Source organism: Vipera ursinii (assembly GCF_947247035.1).
Source record: "Vipera ursinii genome assembly, chromosome: Z".
NCBI classification, from domain to species: Eukaryota; Metazoa; Chordata; class Lepidosauria; order Squamata; family Viperidae; genus Vipera; species Vipera ursinii.
This window is the reverse complement of record NC_139517.1, coordinates 125,606,383-125,620,520: the sequence shown is the minus strand read 5'-3', so window position 1 is coordinate 125,620,520 and position 14,138 is coordinate 125,606,383. Positions and strand designations below refer to the sequence as shown.

At 42.2% G+C, this 14,138-nt stretch overlaps 1 protein-coding gene across 1 annotated transcript in view; it reads left to right on the top strand.

Annotated features, from left to right (window-relative positions):
- The window catches only part of LOC310648880 (mitogen-activated protein kinase kinase kinase 3-like), a 111,389-nt gene that overhangs the window by 36,666 nt on the left and 60,585 nt on the right, over positions 1-14,138 (top strand). The window contains exon 2 of the mRNA XM_083376987.1: positions 5,783-5,867. Coding sequence (XP_083233113.1) covers positions 5,864-5,867 — 4 coding nt within the window. The 5' untranslated portion in view covers positions 5,783-5,863. The remainder of the gene's footprint in view (positions 1-5,782; positions 5,868-14,138) is intronic.

Genomic DNA, 14,138 nt, shown 5'->3' with positions numbered 1-14,138 from the left:
CACGAGCAATTTTGCCCACGTCTAGGGTGGCACATATGCTATGTGAGCTGAGTGACAGTTCGCTTCCAGGTCCCATTCAAGGTGTGGGCTGTAATCTTTAAAGCCCTTCAAAGCATGGGACCAAGAGGAACCATCTCATCCAATTATATTGACCAATTCCACCTGGTCAATCAGCTAGGCCAGAGGTAGGCAACCTTGTCTCTTTTATGACTTGTGGACTTCAACTCCCAGAATTCCTGAGGCAGCATGGCTCAGCTTGGCTCTTTTATGACTCGTGGACTTCAACTCCCAGAGTTCTTGAGGCAGCACGGCTCAGCTTGGAAACTCTCCATTTCTCCTCAGCATGGCTGGCTCAGGAATTCTGGGAGTTGAAGTCCACGAGTCATAAAAGAGCCAAGGTTGCCTACCTCTGAGCTAGAGCATGCTGCATATCCAGTGGTGGGATTCAAATATGCGAACAACCAGTTCTCTGTGGATGCCGCTTGTGGAAGTCCGTTCTGGGCCTGGGCAACAAAAAATTAGCTACCAGTTCTGCCGAAGTGGGGCGAACCGGCTGATTCTCACCACTGGGCATATCTCATTGGTCAGGGAGTTTCAACTGGTGGGGTCTTCTTCAGCTGTGGCCCCCTCCCTTTGGTATGTCTTACCCCTAAGGCAAGATGAGCCCCCCACACTTCTGCTTTTCCAGAAAAGTTAAATACAGCTAGCCCTCGAGTTAGGACCACAATTGAGCCCAACATTTCTGTTGTTAAGTGAGGCATTTGTTAAGTGAGTTTTATGACCTTCCGTACCACAATTATTAAGTGAATCACTGCAGTTGTTAAGTTAGTAACATGGTTGTTAAGTGAATCTGGATTCCCTATTGACTTTGCTTGTCAGAAGGTCACAAAAGGGAATCACGTGTTCCTGGGACACTGCAACCGTCCTAAATATGAACCAGTTGCCAAGCACCCGAAATTTGATCACATGATCATGGGGATACTGCGAAGATGATAACTGAAAAATGGTCATAAGTCACATTTTTCAATGTTGCTGTAACTTTGAATGGTCACTAAAACTGTTGTAACTGCAGTGTCCTGGGATCACATGATCACCTTTTGTGACCTTCTGACACCAGGTCAGTGGGGAAGCCAGATTCACTTTACAACTGCGCTACTAACTTAACAACTGCAGTGATTAACTTGAACAACTTTTTAAATTAATTAAAAAGAGAATGTGATGTGGAAATCCTTCATCAAGCACCAGGGAAAACAGGAGATTGAGGCGGTTCAAAGAAATATAAAGATTTATTGCCAACTTTAAGCGCTCTACAAGAATCTGACCAACTAACGGTCAGGGCAAATGAGCGGGAGATAAGAGAGACATTCAGGTTGAGCTGGATTTAGATCTCTTGCCCAGGGACTCGTGACTGATGGCGGCCTGGCACAGGGTGTGTGAGTGGCAGACACACATGCACGCGCACATGTCCAGTTTTGCAAGCGGCACGCACACCCTCCCCTCATGCCAAATGGAGCTTTGCTTGCGAGCTGAAGGTGCCTGAATTTGTGCGTGAAGCTCCACTGACGCAAGTGGAGGGCACTTGAGTGGAGGGTGCTCACGTGAGTCGAGTTTCACGCACAAGTGCAAGAACTCCGCTCTGGAGCTTTGCACACATGCGCATGCTTGCCTGCCTCTCGTGTGAGTAGAGCTTCACACAAGCCTGCTTGCCCATTTCTCCCACGGCCTGCTTTTGAACAGGCTGTGGCCTGGCCCTTGGATTGGGGACTCCTATTCTACATCCTATTGGCTTAAAAAACAGAGAAGGGCTACCAACGAAAGTGAAATAAATTCTGAGCTAGGTGGAGGAAACCTCCGACGTAATTAAGGCAGAATGCAGAGCTTCAGTGCGTGATATTTTTCAGCCAAGAGTTGTTCTCCCTAATGTGAAGTATCCAGAAGGGTTTAGGAGCAAATGCTCCAAGCCCAATTTTGATTTTGATTCAACGACTTCCAATGTCTCTCTTTTTCTCCTTTCCGAAGGTAGGGCAAAGGCCAAATATCTCATCTTGCAACGGACAGCAATTTGATAGGTAATCCTCAACTTACAATTATTCAGAATAACAGAGTTGGAAGGGACCTTGGAGGTCTTCTAGTCCAACCCTCTGCTCAAGCAGAAGACCCTATGCCATTTCAGACAAAATGGTTGTCCAGTCTCTTCTTGAAAACCTCCAGTGTTGAAGCACCTACAACTTCCAGAGGCAAGCTGGTTAATTGTTCAGGCACTTTGGAGAATAGCTTGACTGCCTCTTCTTTGGAGATACTGAGATACTGGAAGACTGCTATCATGTCCCCCCTCGTCCTTCTCTTCATTAAACTCAAGGTTTTGGTTATGGTCTTTAAGTCCTTACATGGCATGGGTCCGGAGTACCTCGGGGACCACCTGCTGCCGGCGTCAACTTCCCTCTGCCCCGTGCGTTCCCACAGAGAGGGCCTCCTCAGGGTGCCTCCAGTCAGAGAATGTCGGCTGGTGGCCCCCAGGGGGAGGGCCTTCTCTGTGGGCGCTCCGGCTCTATGGAACCAACTGCCGGTTGAGCTCCGGACGGCACCGGACCTTCGCTCCTTCCAGCGCGGTCTGAAGACCCATTTATTTGAACAAGCTGGCCTGGCCTGATGGGGGACGTTAGGGTTTTAATGGGTTTTTATATTGTTATTGTTTTTATCTGGGCAATTGTTTAATTCTCTTTTAATTTTTGTATTTTCTATTTATATATGCCCTGTTCACTGCCCTGAGTCCTTCGGGAGAAGGGCGGTATACAAATTTAATAAAATGAAAAATGAAATGAAACTACACATGCCCAATTCCAGCAACCTTATATGTTTTAGCCTTCAGTCCCCTTATCATCTTTGTCCTTCTCTGGACTCTTTCTAGAGTTTCAACATCTTTTTTACGTCCTGGTTGACTTCATTTACCATCAGTTTTAGTCATTAGTCAGGGAATACCTGTAATCAACCAGCGAATCAATGCAAAAACCAAGCTTTCTGGGAAGTCCATAATTCTGGGGAAGACAGAAGGAAAGAGAAGATGACGAGGAGCAAGGTGGGTGGTGTGTACCTCTGTTGGAGGGTCAGAAAGACCAGGTGGAGAACAAATGATCTGAGTGAAGATGTTATCTATGTCAGGGCTTTTCAACCTTTTCACCCATTGTACCACTTTTAGGATATGGCAACATCCGAATACCACCAGTCGCCTAGCAAGGTGTCAAAAAGTTGATGACAAAAAAAAGGGGAAAAAAGTGATGAAGTACAGGTAGTCCTCAACTTACAACAGTTCGCTTAGTGGCTGTTCAATGTTACAATGACACTGAAAAAAGTGCCCCCCAAGCCAGAGCCAAGCAAGACACCTGCCTGCCCGCCCGGCGGTGCTCTTCCTCCTGTCCGAGGTTTTCATTGTTGTGAGCCTTTCTGTTGAGGATTGGCAGTGGGGGTGGGGGGCATGTTTGGTTTTTATTCCCCCCCTCTGCTGGGTGGTTGCAGCAGGTTTTGGTCACTTGACATGACCCTGGGACACTGTGACTGTCCTAAATATGAATCAGTTGCCAAGCATCTGAATGTAAAATCACAAGGCCCTGGAGATGCTGCCACATTCCAGCTGATCAGCGTTTCTTCTGGGCTCAGAAGTGGCAGGATCAGCGCTGAGCTCCAGCTGGATCCTGGCGCTGATCCTGGGACTTCTGCTGAGCCCTGACAGCCCTGCAGCTCCAGCCGTCTCTCGCTCAGGCTTGTGCGGTGCTGCCACCGGTCCAGCTCATTCCCTTCCCCTGCTACCACTTTTCTAGGATGGTCGCGTACCACCTGCCAGGTGCCACTGTACCACAGGTGGTACCCGTACCACTGGTTGAGAAGCCCTGTTCTATGTGATCACTAGGCATTACCAACTTGATAGTACCTAAATAATATTATGGACCCTTATTTTCTCCTGCCTCCTTCGTCACCTTTTTTTTCTTACCCTGTGTTTCCAACTTAACAACTGCAGGGATTCACTTAACAAGTGTGGCAAGAAAGGTGGTAAAATGGGGCAAAACTCAATGTATGTCTCACTTAACAACAGAAATGTTGAGTTCAGTGGTAGTCATAAGTTGAGGACTATCTGTATTGCTATAATGACAGCATGATTGAAACTTCTGTTTTTCCATGTGTAGTCTTGTTTTTTCAACTTCCAGTTTGATTTTCCAGGCTATAAGAAATCACAGTTGGGCTATTTCGCTTGTTTTTTTTCTGATGGGTAGTTCAGCTGCTATGCCAAATTTCTCAAAAAAAATATAATATTTTCAGACAGTTCTGTATTGCATTAAAAAAAAGAACGCACTCATTTATCAACAGACTCATTCATGCAGAACACACACAAACACACATAACATCCCACGCTTTGTCTGTCAGACGTCCTGGAAATTTGCTGAAAGTAAGCTTGGTGGATTTTTTTTCCTAAAATACCATATATATTTTTTCCATGTGAGTCTTTGTTTTGATGATGAAGACCTGATTCTTCCCCCAATCATTGGGCTAGGATGGGTGTTGAGTCAAGAATTTGATAGCTGATTGGCCCGGCATTTGCTGGGAAGAAGGTTTGTTTTAATTATACTTCTTTAAAATCCCACCATAATTTTCTTTTTTATAAATAGTTCAGTGTGGCATGTCTAATTCTCCTTCCTCCTCTTATTTTCTTGACAACAGTCCTCTGAGGCAGGTGAGACAGAATGATTGACCCAAAATCACCCAGCCATCTTGCAAGCCCTGAGGCGGGACTAGAACTCCTTGTCTCTTGGTGATTGGCCCAGTCCCCCAACTGGCTTTCATGCCTGAGGCGGGACTAGAACTCAACGTTTCCTGGTGATTGGCCCAAGTCACCCACCCAGCTTGCATGCCTGAGGCGGGACTAGAACTCAACATTTCCTGGTGATTAGCCTAAAGTCACCCAGCTGGTTTTCATGCCTAAGGCAGGACTAGAACTCACAGTCTCCTGGTGATTGGCCCAAAGTCACCCAACCAACTTTCATTCCTAAGGGGGTGCTAGAACTCACCATCTTCTGGTAATTGGCCCAAAGTCACCCTACCAACTCTCATTCCTAAGGTGGTGCTAGAACTCACCATCTCCTTGTAACTGGCCCAAAGTCACCCAACCAACTTTCATTCCTAAGGTGGTGCTAGAACTCACCGTCTTCTGGTAATTGGCCCAAAGTCATCCAGCCATCTGTCAGGCCTGGGATGTCTTAAATATATCCCAGTTGCCAAGTGCTCAAATTTTGATCAGGTGACCTTGGAGATACTGTGACAGTCGTAAGTATGAGGACCAGTTTTAAGTCCTCCTTTCAGTCCTATTGTAACTTTTGAACAGTTGCTAAATGAATGGTTTTCACTTAAGGACCACCTCTACATTTGCCATGTCTCTGTTGGAACAAGAAAGACATTCTATGGGAATGTCGGAGGCAGGATACTATTTTTTAATGCTAAATCAAAATTTTGATTTAGAATCTCGAAGTAGGAGTTGCCTTCAATTCCAGATGGGCTCTTGATTCTTCCCTATCGTTTTTTGACAGCGTTTATTATAAAGTGATCCTCAATGGTTCATTCCAGGATGTTTTTCAACATCTCACTCTTAATTCCCGGATTCCCAAAATGACTTCCCATCCAAGACTTGACCCAGGCTGACCCCGCTTAGCTTCAGAGATCAGCCAAATTCAGCTTGCTGGTGCCAGCTAGGCGAGATATACCTCCAATTAACTTTACATCTTTTCTATTGTCATAGGACAGCTATTATTTTGGAAGGCATTAACAGGGCACATGCACCAAGTCAATCGCCGGACACAGACCTGATGAAGATACAACCATGGGTAAGTCTTTTTTTTAAAAAACTTTTTCTGGCTTGATCCTATATCATAGGTGGTGTAGAACGGAGTGTCTTGTGAGTTCTTGTGGAATTGATAAGGTGCACACAGATACGAGAAGAGCAATTAACAAAAGAGCAACAATGAGGTGTGTTTTTGATACAATTGCTTCTGCTGACCTAGCCTAGAATTGTGTCAGACCTTCTAGCGTTATCTCCCACTGCGGACTAACATTCAGCTTGTTCTGATTAATTACAGATAGTCCTCATCCATAATTAATTTAGTGATCATTCAGAGTTACAACAGCATTGAAAACAGTGACTTATGAATGTTTTTCACATTTACAACCGTTGCAGCATCCCCATGGTCACATGATCAAAATTCAGATGCTTGGGGATTCACATCTTAATACAGAAGTTTGTCAAAGGGAATATAAAAATAAAACCAGAAACTTTCCTTCACGTTTTAATGGGGGGGGGGAAACTTGGGGGGAAAATTGGAACTTTGATGTCATATATGTTGACAACAGCAAAACAACAATGGAAGGACACTTTGATTTGCACAATGGCTGATTGGCTGCAAAAGTTGATGCAGTTAGCAGAGATGGCTTAATTGACTGCTTTGATCAAAGAAAAAAATACAACTTTTGTTTCAACTTGGAAACCACTTCTGGACTTTGTGCTTAAGGTGGGGAAAAAAAAGAAACTTTGATTTTGGGATTTACCGATTAATAGGTTTGTTGTTATAGAAATGGCTTATAGGTTACCGTATTTTCTGGCATATAAGACGACTGGGCGTATAAGACGACCCCCCAACTTTTGAGATGATTTTCAAGATTTTTCGTCTTATACGCCGGAAAATCAGCGAGCCCGGGAAGGCATGCCCTCCCCTCTCACTGTGGTGGAAGCAGGGCAGTCCTGCGCATGCGCGCACTCCACGGCTGCTCCTTAGCAGCTGGGGAGTGCGCGCGTGCGCAGGACTGCCCTGCCGGCTCACGCCAGACGCTGATTTTCCGGCATATAAGACGACTGGGCGTATAAGACGACCCCCCAACTTTTGAGGTGATTTTCATGGGTTAAAAAGTCATCTTATACGCCGGAAAATACGGTATATTATTACGTAAAAGTAAAAAGTTGAGGTTTGATGCTCTTATCTTATTCTACTATACCAAAAAGAGTTGGAAGTCAATGCCTATTCTTGCTTTTTTTCCCTTTGCCCCACACTTTCCCCTTTTTTCTCCCTTATTTTCCTGCTATTTTTTTCTTATTTTTGTATTTTATATTATAAACTTATAAACTAGTAAAGGAAATATATCAGGAAAAAAATTCAGATGCTTGGCAACTAGTTCATATATATGACGGTTGCTGTGTCCCGGGGTCACATGATCCCCTTTTTGCGACCTTCTGACAAGCAAAGTCCATGGGGGAAGCCAGATTCACTTAACAACCGTGTTACTAACTCAACAACTGCATTGATTCACTTAACAACTGTGGCAAGAAAGTCATAAAATGGGGCAAAATTCACGTAACAAATGTCTTGCTTAACAGCAAGTATTTGGGGCTCTATTGTGGTTGTAAGTTGAGGACTATTTGTATTGTCTAAACTCTACTGGAGAGCTGGTTAGTCAGATCCTCTACAGTGTAATAGTTGGATTTTATGATGCAGATCAGAGTCTCTTTGCATTCCTAGCAGATCAGCAAAAGTTGGGGTTTTTTTGGTCTGGGAAGATAGAGGGAACGAATCACCAAACAAAATTACACATCATATTTCTTCAAGCCCTACACAATGCAGAAACCACACAATTTTGGGTGGTCCCTCCTAATGGGTTAAGAAGACAAAAGTTAGGCCGTATTCTAGAAATTAATTCTTTATCTTCCCATTACGTAGTTGTCTTTCAATCAAAGAAAATTGATTTTCCCTAGGGATTTCAAGTATAGATAATCACGCCAAGTGTTAGTTATTAAGTTAATCACATAATCATTCTGTCTTGTCTGTCTGTCATCCATATCTGTGTGTCCGTCTGTCTATCTATCTATCTGTCTGTCTGTCTCTCTATTTATCATCCATCCATATCTACCTACCTACCTGTCTCTGTTTTTCTCTCTGTATCTATCTATCTGTCATCCATATCTGTCTGTCTGTCTACCTACCTACCTTATCTGTCTGTCTGTACATCTGTCTACTTACCTACCTACCTTGTCTGTCTGTCTGTGTATCTATCCGTCTGACTATCGTCTATCTATCTACTTACCTATCTATCTTATCTGTCTACCTACTACCTACCTTGCCTGTCTGTCTGTTTCTCTCTCTCTCTCTCATCCATCCATATCTACCTACCTACCTATCTACCTACCTGTCTGTCTCTGTTTTTCTCTCTGTATCTATCTGTCATCCATATCTGTCTGTCTACCTACCTATCTTATATCTATCTATCTATCTATCTATCTATCTATCTATCTATCTATCTATCTATCTATCTATCTATCTATCTATCTATCTCATAAATAAACTGCCTTTGTGTCCCATGGAGGACCTTTTTAGAAGTCTATCTTTGATTGTACTGTGTATCTTTTCTTCTCTTAGTTTCTACCATCTATCTCTTAAGTCAGTGGTCCCCAAACTTTCCGAATTGGCGGCCTGGGGACGGGGTGGAGAAGGGATGGTTCCTTGCCACTCCGACAAATGCAGCTGCTTGCATGGCCCCGTTCCAAACTATTAGAACTAGTAGGCTGCAGCCCAGGGGTTTGGGACTTAAGTCTTCCAAATTCGGTGATTTTTTTAAAAAAATCTATTTTTTTGTTGATGGAAGCAAAACCTTGGAACTCACTATAAATTTCTTCAGACTGATACCCAGCCAACCAAGCCAATAATAACAAGGTCGTCTCTAGACGGTGTGAAGATTGCTAAGTTATTCCTCTGTCCCTTCGCATTTTCTCTGTGTTGGACAGTGGAAGTTTTTGGAGCCCTGTGCTGTTCATTTTTTTTCTCCTCCTTTATTGCTAATTTCTCACCTAACATCCAAATGATGTTTCTGACCCAGGGGGAAACGTAATTCATCCAGTAAAGGACCCCTGTTTGGCCTTGAAACATTACAGGTAGTTTTCAACATTCAACAGTTCATTTAATAACCGTTTAACGTTACAGTGGTCCTGAAAAAAGTGACTTACAACCATTTTTTCACACTTACAACCATTTCGGCATCCCCATGGTCACGTGATCAAAGTTCGGATGCTCGGCAACTGACTCATATTTATGACAGCTTCAGTGTCCTGGGGTCACGTGATCCTCTTTTGTGACCTTCTGACAAGCAGAGTCAATGGGGAAGCCAGATTCACTTAACAACCGTGTGACTAATTTAACAACTGCAGTGATTCCCTTAACAACTGTGGCAAGGACGGTCGCAAAATGGAACAAAACTCATTTAACAGAAATTTTGGGCTCAGTTGTGGTCATAAATAAACTTTTATACAGGACTACCTGCATAAAATTTTAGGGGTAGATAGACTAGACTTTGCCTAGTTTTTGAAATGGTCATAAAGTTAAATGTATGTTAACATAAAACCACAGGGCTGAGACTTTCATATGGATAGAGGTGGAAAAATACACAAATAACCCACAAGTGAAGAGCGGATTTTGAAATTGGCAAGAGATGGCAAAACTGACTACTATCTAATTTTTATTTCTGTTCGGAGAACCATTTTTGGATTTCTTGAAAAGATAAAAATGAAGTTTTGAACTGAGGATTTGACAGATTTGATATGATTATAGAAATAGCATACATTTTTTTCTTATTAATAGCATGCATTCTGCATTTTTTGTTTAAAATGAAAGTAAAAGGTCTTTTATTGTATAATTTTTAATATTATTTTCGTTGTTTAATCTGTATATTTTTGCATGATATTTTTCTGCTTTTGTTTTAACCGAGTAAAAGGTTACTTTAGATATAGATATAGATATAGATATAGATACAGATATATATAGATCTTTGGTCATTCGGGTTTTTCCCCATGTAGAATTGAAGGAAAAAACCCGAATGACCAAAGATCTACATACAAATACCCGCGAAAACCTCAGAAAACTGTATATATATAAGGTAAGGCAGGGGTCTTCAAGCTTGGCAACTTTAAGACTTGTGGACTTCAACTCCCAGAATTCCTCAGCCAGCCATGTCTGGCTAAGGAATTCTGGGAGTTGAAGTCTACAAGTTTTAAGGTTGCCAAGTTTGAAGACCCCTGAGCTAAGGGAACTAGTCTTGTTCATCCGAAAGAAGAGAAGGCTCAGAGGGGACATGAGAACAATCTTCCATTACAGGTGGTCCTCGACTTACAACAGTTCATTTAGTGACTGTTCAGAGTTACAATGGCACAAAAAAGTGAGTTATGACCGTTTTTCACACTTACAACTTTTGTAGCATCCTCTTGGTCATGTGATCAAAAATCAGACACTTGGCAGCTGGTTCTTACTTACAAATGTTTCTGTGTCCCAAGGCTACATGGTTCCCTTTTGCAGAATTCTGACGAGTAAAACAGTGGGAAAGCCAGATTCATCTAACCACCGGGTTACAAACTTATCAAGTGCAATGATTCACTTAACAAACTGTGGCAAGAAAGGTCATAAAATGGGGCAAAACTTACTTAACAACTGGGTTGCTGAGCAACAGAAATGTTGGCCTCAATCTTGGTTGTTATTCAAGGACTACCTATATTCATTCCCTCCTTTTCACATTCACATTCTTAAGAAATGTCTCACTTAACAGCCAAAATTTTGGGCTCAATTGTATTCATAAGTCAAGGACTTACCTGTACTTGAAGGCCTTAGGGCAGGGGTAGGCAACCTTGGCTCTTTTACGACTCGTGGACTTCAATTCCCAGAATTCCTGAGTCAGCATGGCTCAGCATGAAACCTCTCTCTTTCTCCTCAGCATGGCCGGCTCAGGAATTCTGGGAGTTGAAGTCCACAAGTCGTAAAAGAGCCAAGGTTGCCTACTCCTGGCTTAGGGCATCAGTTTAGCCCTTAGGGAAAAGGACCTCAGGGTGGCACAAGAAACAACGGATGGAAACTAATCAAGGAGAGAAGCAACCTGCAATTAAGGAGAAATTTCCTGACAGCGAAAACAATTAATCAGTGGAACAGCTTGCCACCAGAAGTTGTGGGTGCTCCATTGCTGGAGATTTTCAAAAAAGATTGGACAACCATTTGTTTGAGATAGTATAAGGACTCCCTATCTTGGGTAGAAAGTTGGACCAGAAGACCTCAAACATCCTTCCAGCTCTATGATTCTATATATATACAATTAATAAATATGTAAATTACTGCAAAATAGACAAAATATCTAAGTCATTATCACCCAGGTGATTCCTTTCACTGTATTTCTCTTTCACATTAGAGGTTAACCTGCCGTAAAAAAATTTAGTTTTCTTTTTTTAATGTGAACCAAAATGAGTGTTTTGCCTATATGATAACCAGGCAATTGCGTTTCTGATTTTCTTCTGTTTTTCAAAGCCTCTTATTTCCTCTTTTTTTAAAAAAGCTCCCACCTAAACATTTAAATTCGGAGATATTTGTGTGAGAGGCAGCTCAGTTCTTAAGAACAGTATAAAAAGGGAAGTTGAGTTAAAATCAGCAGTGGGAAAATTCTACTTCATGTGAAGCAAATGTGGATGACACAGAGGAATATAAATGAGTTTTTTTATATATGTTATAATTTTGGCTTTCTAGGAAATCTACCCCCACAGATCCAGGGTGTCATGGTTCCGACAGATGAAATTCTTCAAAGAACTTCGCATTGTTTACCTTAAATAATCTTTATTTGAGTAGCATAGCATCGGCACTAACACAGTCGAAGCCAACATCTGAGTTCCCCTCCCTTGAGCACATAGTATGAAAGCACAATTCCCTCCTTCAATTCACAGTCATAAATCACATTCCCCAATTAGTTTGAAATGCAGGCTCTCCCTCCAGCCCGCCAATTCTTATCATCTCTTATTTCAATAACCTTGGTTCTCACACTAGGTTCAGTATTGTTATGTCTAGCTAAACTCTCATGCTTATTCCTCCCCTCAGCATCATCTAACTATAAAAGCAAAAAGAAGAAAATGGCTGCATCTCCATCTGTTGTCAATGCAAAAACATCTGATGTTAGTAGCGTTGACACAGTGATTTTTAGAGTAAGAACTGATCCAAAATATTTCCTTCCAAAAAAGCAACCCATTCAATTAATATATTTTGTTTCGATTGATCAACAGCACTATTCTGAAATGTGCATATTTATTGTTTCATTCCTTGTAGATTGCTTTACGTGTAGTTCTCAGCTTACAACCACATTTGAGCCCAAAATTTTAATTGCTAAGCGAGGCAGTTTGTTAAGTGAATTTTGCCCAATTTTATGGCCTTTTTGCCCTAGTTGTTAAATGAATTGCTTTGCTCATTAAGCGAATCTGGTTTCTCCCATTTGCTGGTAGGAAGTTGGCTGGGAAGATTACAAATGATAATCACATGATTCTAGGAGAGTACAACTGCCGTAAATATATGCCAGTTGCCAAGTGAGTTTTGATCACGTGATTATGGGAATGGTGCAGTGGTCGTAAATGTGGTCGTAAATGTGAGAACTGGCCATAAGTCACTTTTTTCAGTGTCGTAACTCCAAATGGTCACTAAGCTAAAGGACGTAAGGACTACTTGTATTACAGTTCTACTCCAAAGGAAGGGCAGCAATCATTTTAAATGTCATATATTTTTTTTAAAAAAAGAAAGAAAAACCAAAAGTTTATTATGCCAAAATGGTGCTGTTGTGGCGGGAACAGAATTTTTCTCATACTTTGTGGACAGAATGAATGTGGACAAGGGACAGTTGAAAGGAACCCACATTTCCTAATCTGAACTTTCACCTCTGCAAAGGTTTTTTTTTATTTTAAATTCACCTCTTCCTCAATCAAGCTTTGAAACCACAGACAATGAGGGTGAGGAGAAAAAAATGTTTTTTTTTTGGCAAGGAATAAGTCAACAGGATGCCAAGTTCCTGTTGACTTATCTTAAGCATCTGTATTAACTCTGTTTTCTACTCTGTTTCCTAAAGTTGATTAATGCCACAGTTAATCTGGCCAGTTCTGCCCTAATGTATTTAGTTGGCCTGAGGAATTTTGCAACTTATTTTATGTATTTACAAATAGTAATAATAATAACAGTAATTGTAATAGAGTTGGAAGGGACCTTGGAGGTCTTCTAGTCCAACCCCCTGCTCAGGCAGGAAACCCATTTCAGACAAATGGTTGTCCAGTCTCTTCTTAAAAACTTCCAGTGTTGGAGCATTCACACTTTCTGGAGGCAGGTTGTTCCACTGGTTAATTGTTCTAACTGTCAGGAAATTTCTCCTTAGTTCCAGGTTGCTTCTCTCCTTGATTAGTTTCCATCCGTTGCTTCTTGTCCTGCCTTCAGGGGCTTTGGAGAATAGCTTGACTCCCTCTTCTTTGGGGCAGCCCCTGAGATAGTGGAAGACTGCTATCATGTCTCCCCTGGTCCTTCTCTTCATTAAACTAGACATATCCAATTCCAGCAACTGTTTCTTGTATGTTTTAGCCTCCAGTCCCCTGATCATCTTTGCTGCTCTTCTCTGCACTCTTTCTAGAGTCTCAACATCTTTTTTACATTGTGGTGACCAAAACTGGATGCCGTATTCCAAATGTGGCCTTACCAAGGCCTTGTAAAGTGGTATTAACACTTCACATAATCTTGATTTTCTCCCTCTGTTAATGCAGCCTAGCACTGTGTTGGCTTTTTTGGCAGTGGCAGCACATGGCTGGCCCATATTTGTCCACTAGGACTCTGAGATCCCTCTCACAGTTATTACTATTAAGCAAGGTACCCCCTATACCACAGGTCTGCAACCTGCGGCTCCGGAGCCGCATGTGGCTCTTTCAGCCGTCTCCTGTGGCTCCCAGTCCTCTGTCATGTGCAGTCCAAAAAAAAAAAAGTGGGACTAAAAAAGTTCAACCAGTCAATTCAAATATGCAGGGTAGGTGCATATCTCGCCTTGGCTCCACTCTTCAGTCAAACCCTGTTCTGCGCATGCGCGCATGTACGCACATGCGCATACATTTTTTTTGCGGCTCCCAGTTTTTCCTTTTGTGAGGAAACCAGTTCCGAGTGGCTCTTTCACTGTTTCAGGTTGCTGACCCCTGCCCTATACTATACCTGGGCATTTGGTTTTTCTTGCCTAAATAGAGAACCTTACTTTTTTCACCCTTGAATTTCATTTTGTTAGATAGCGCCCAGTGTTCT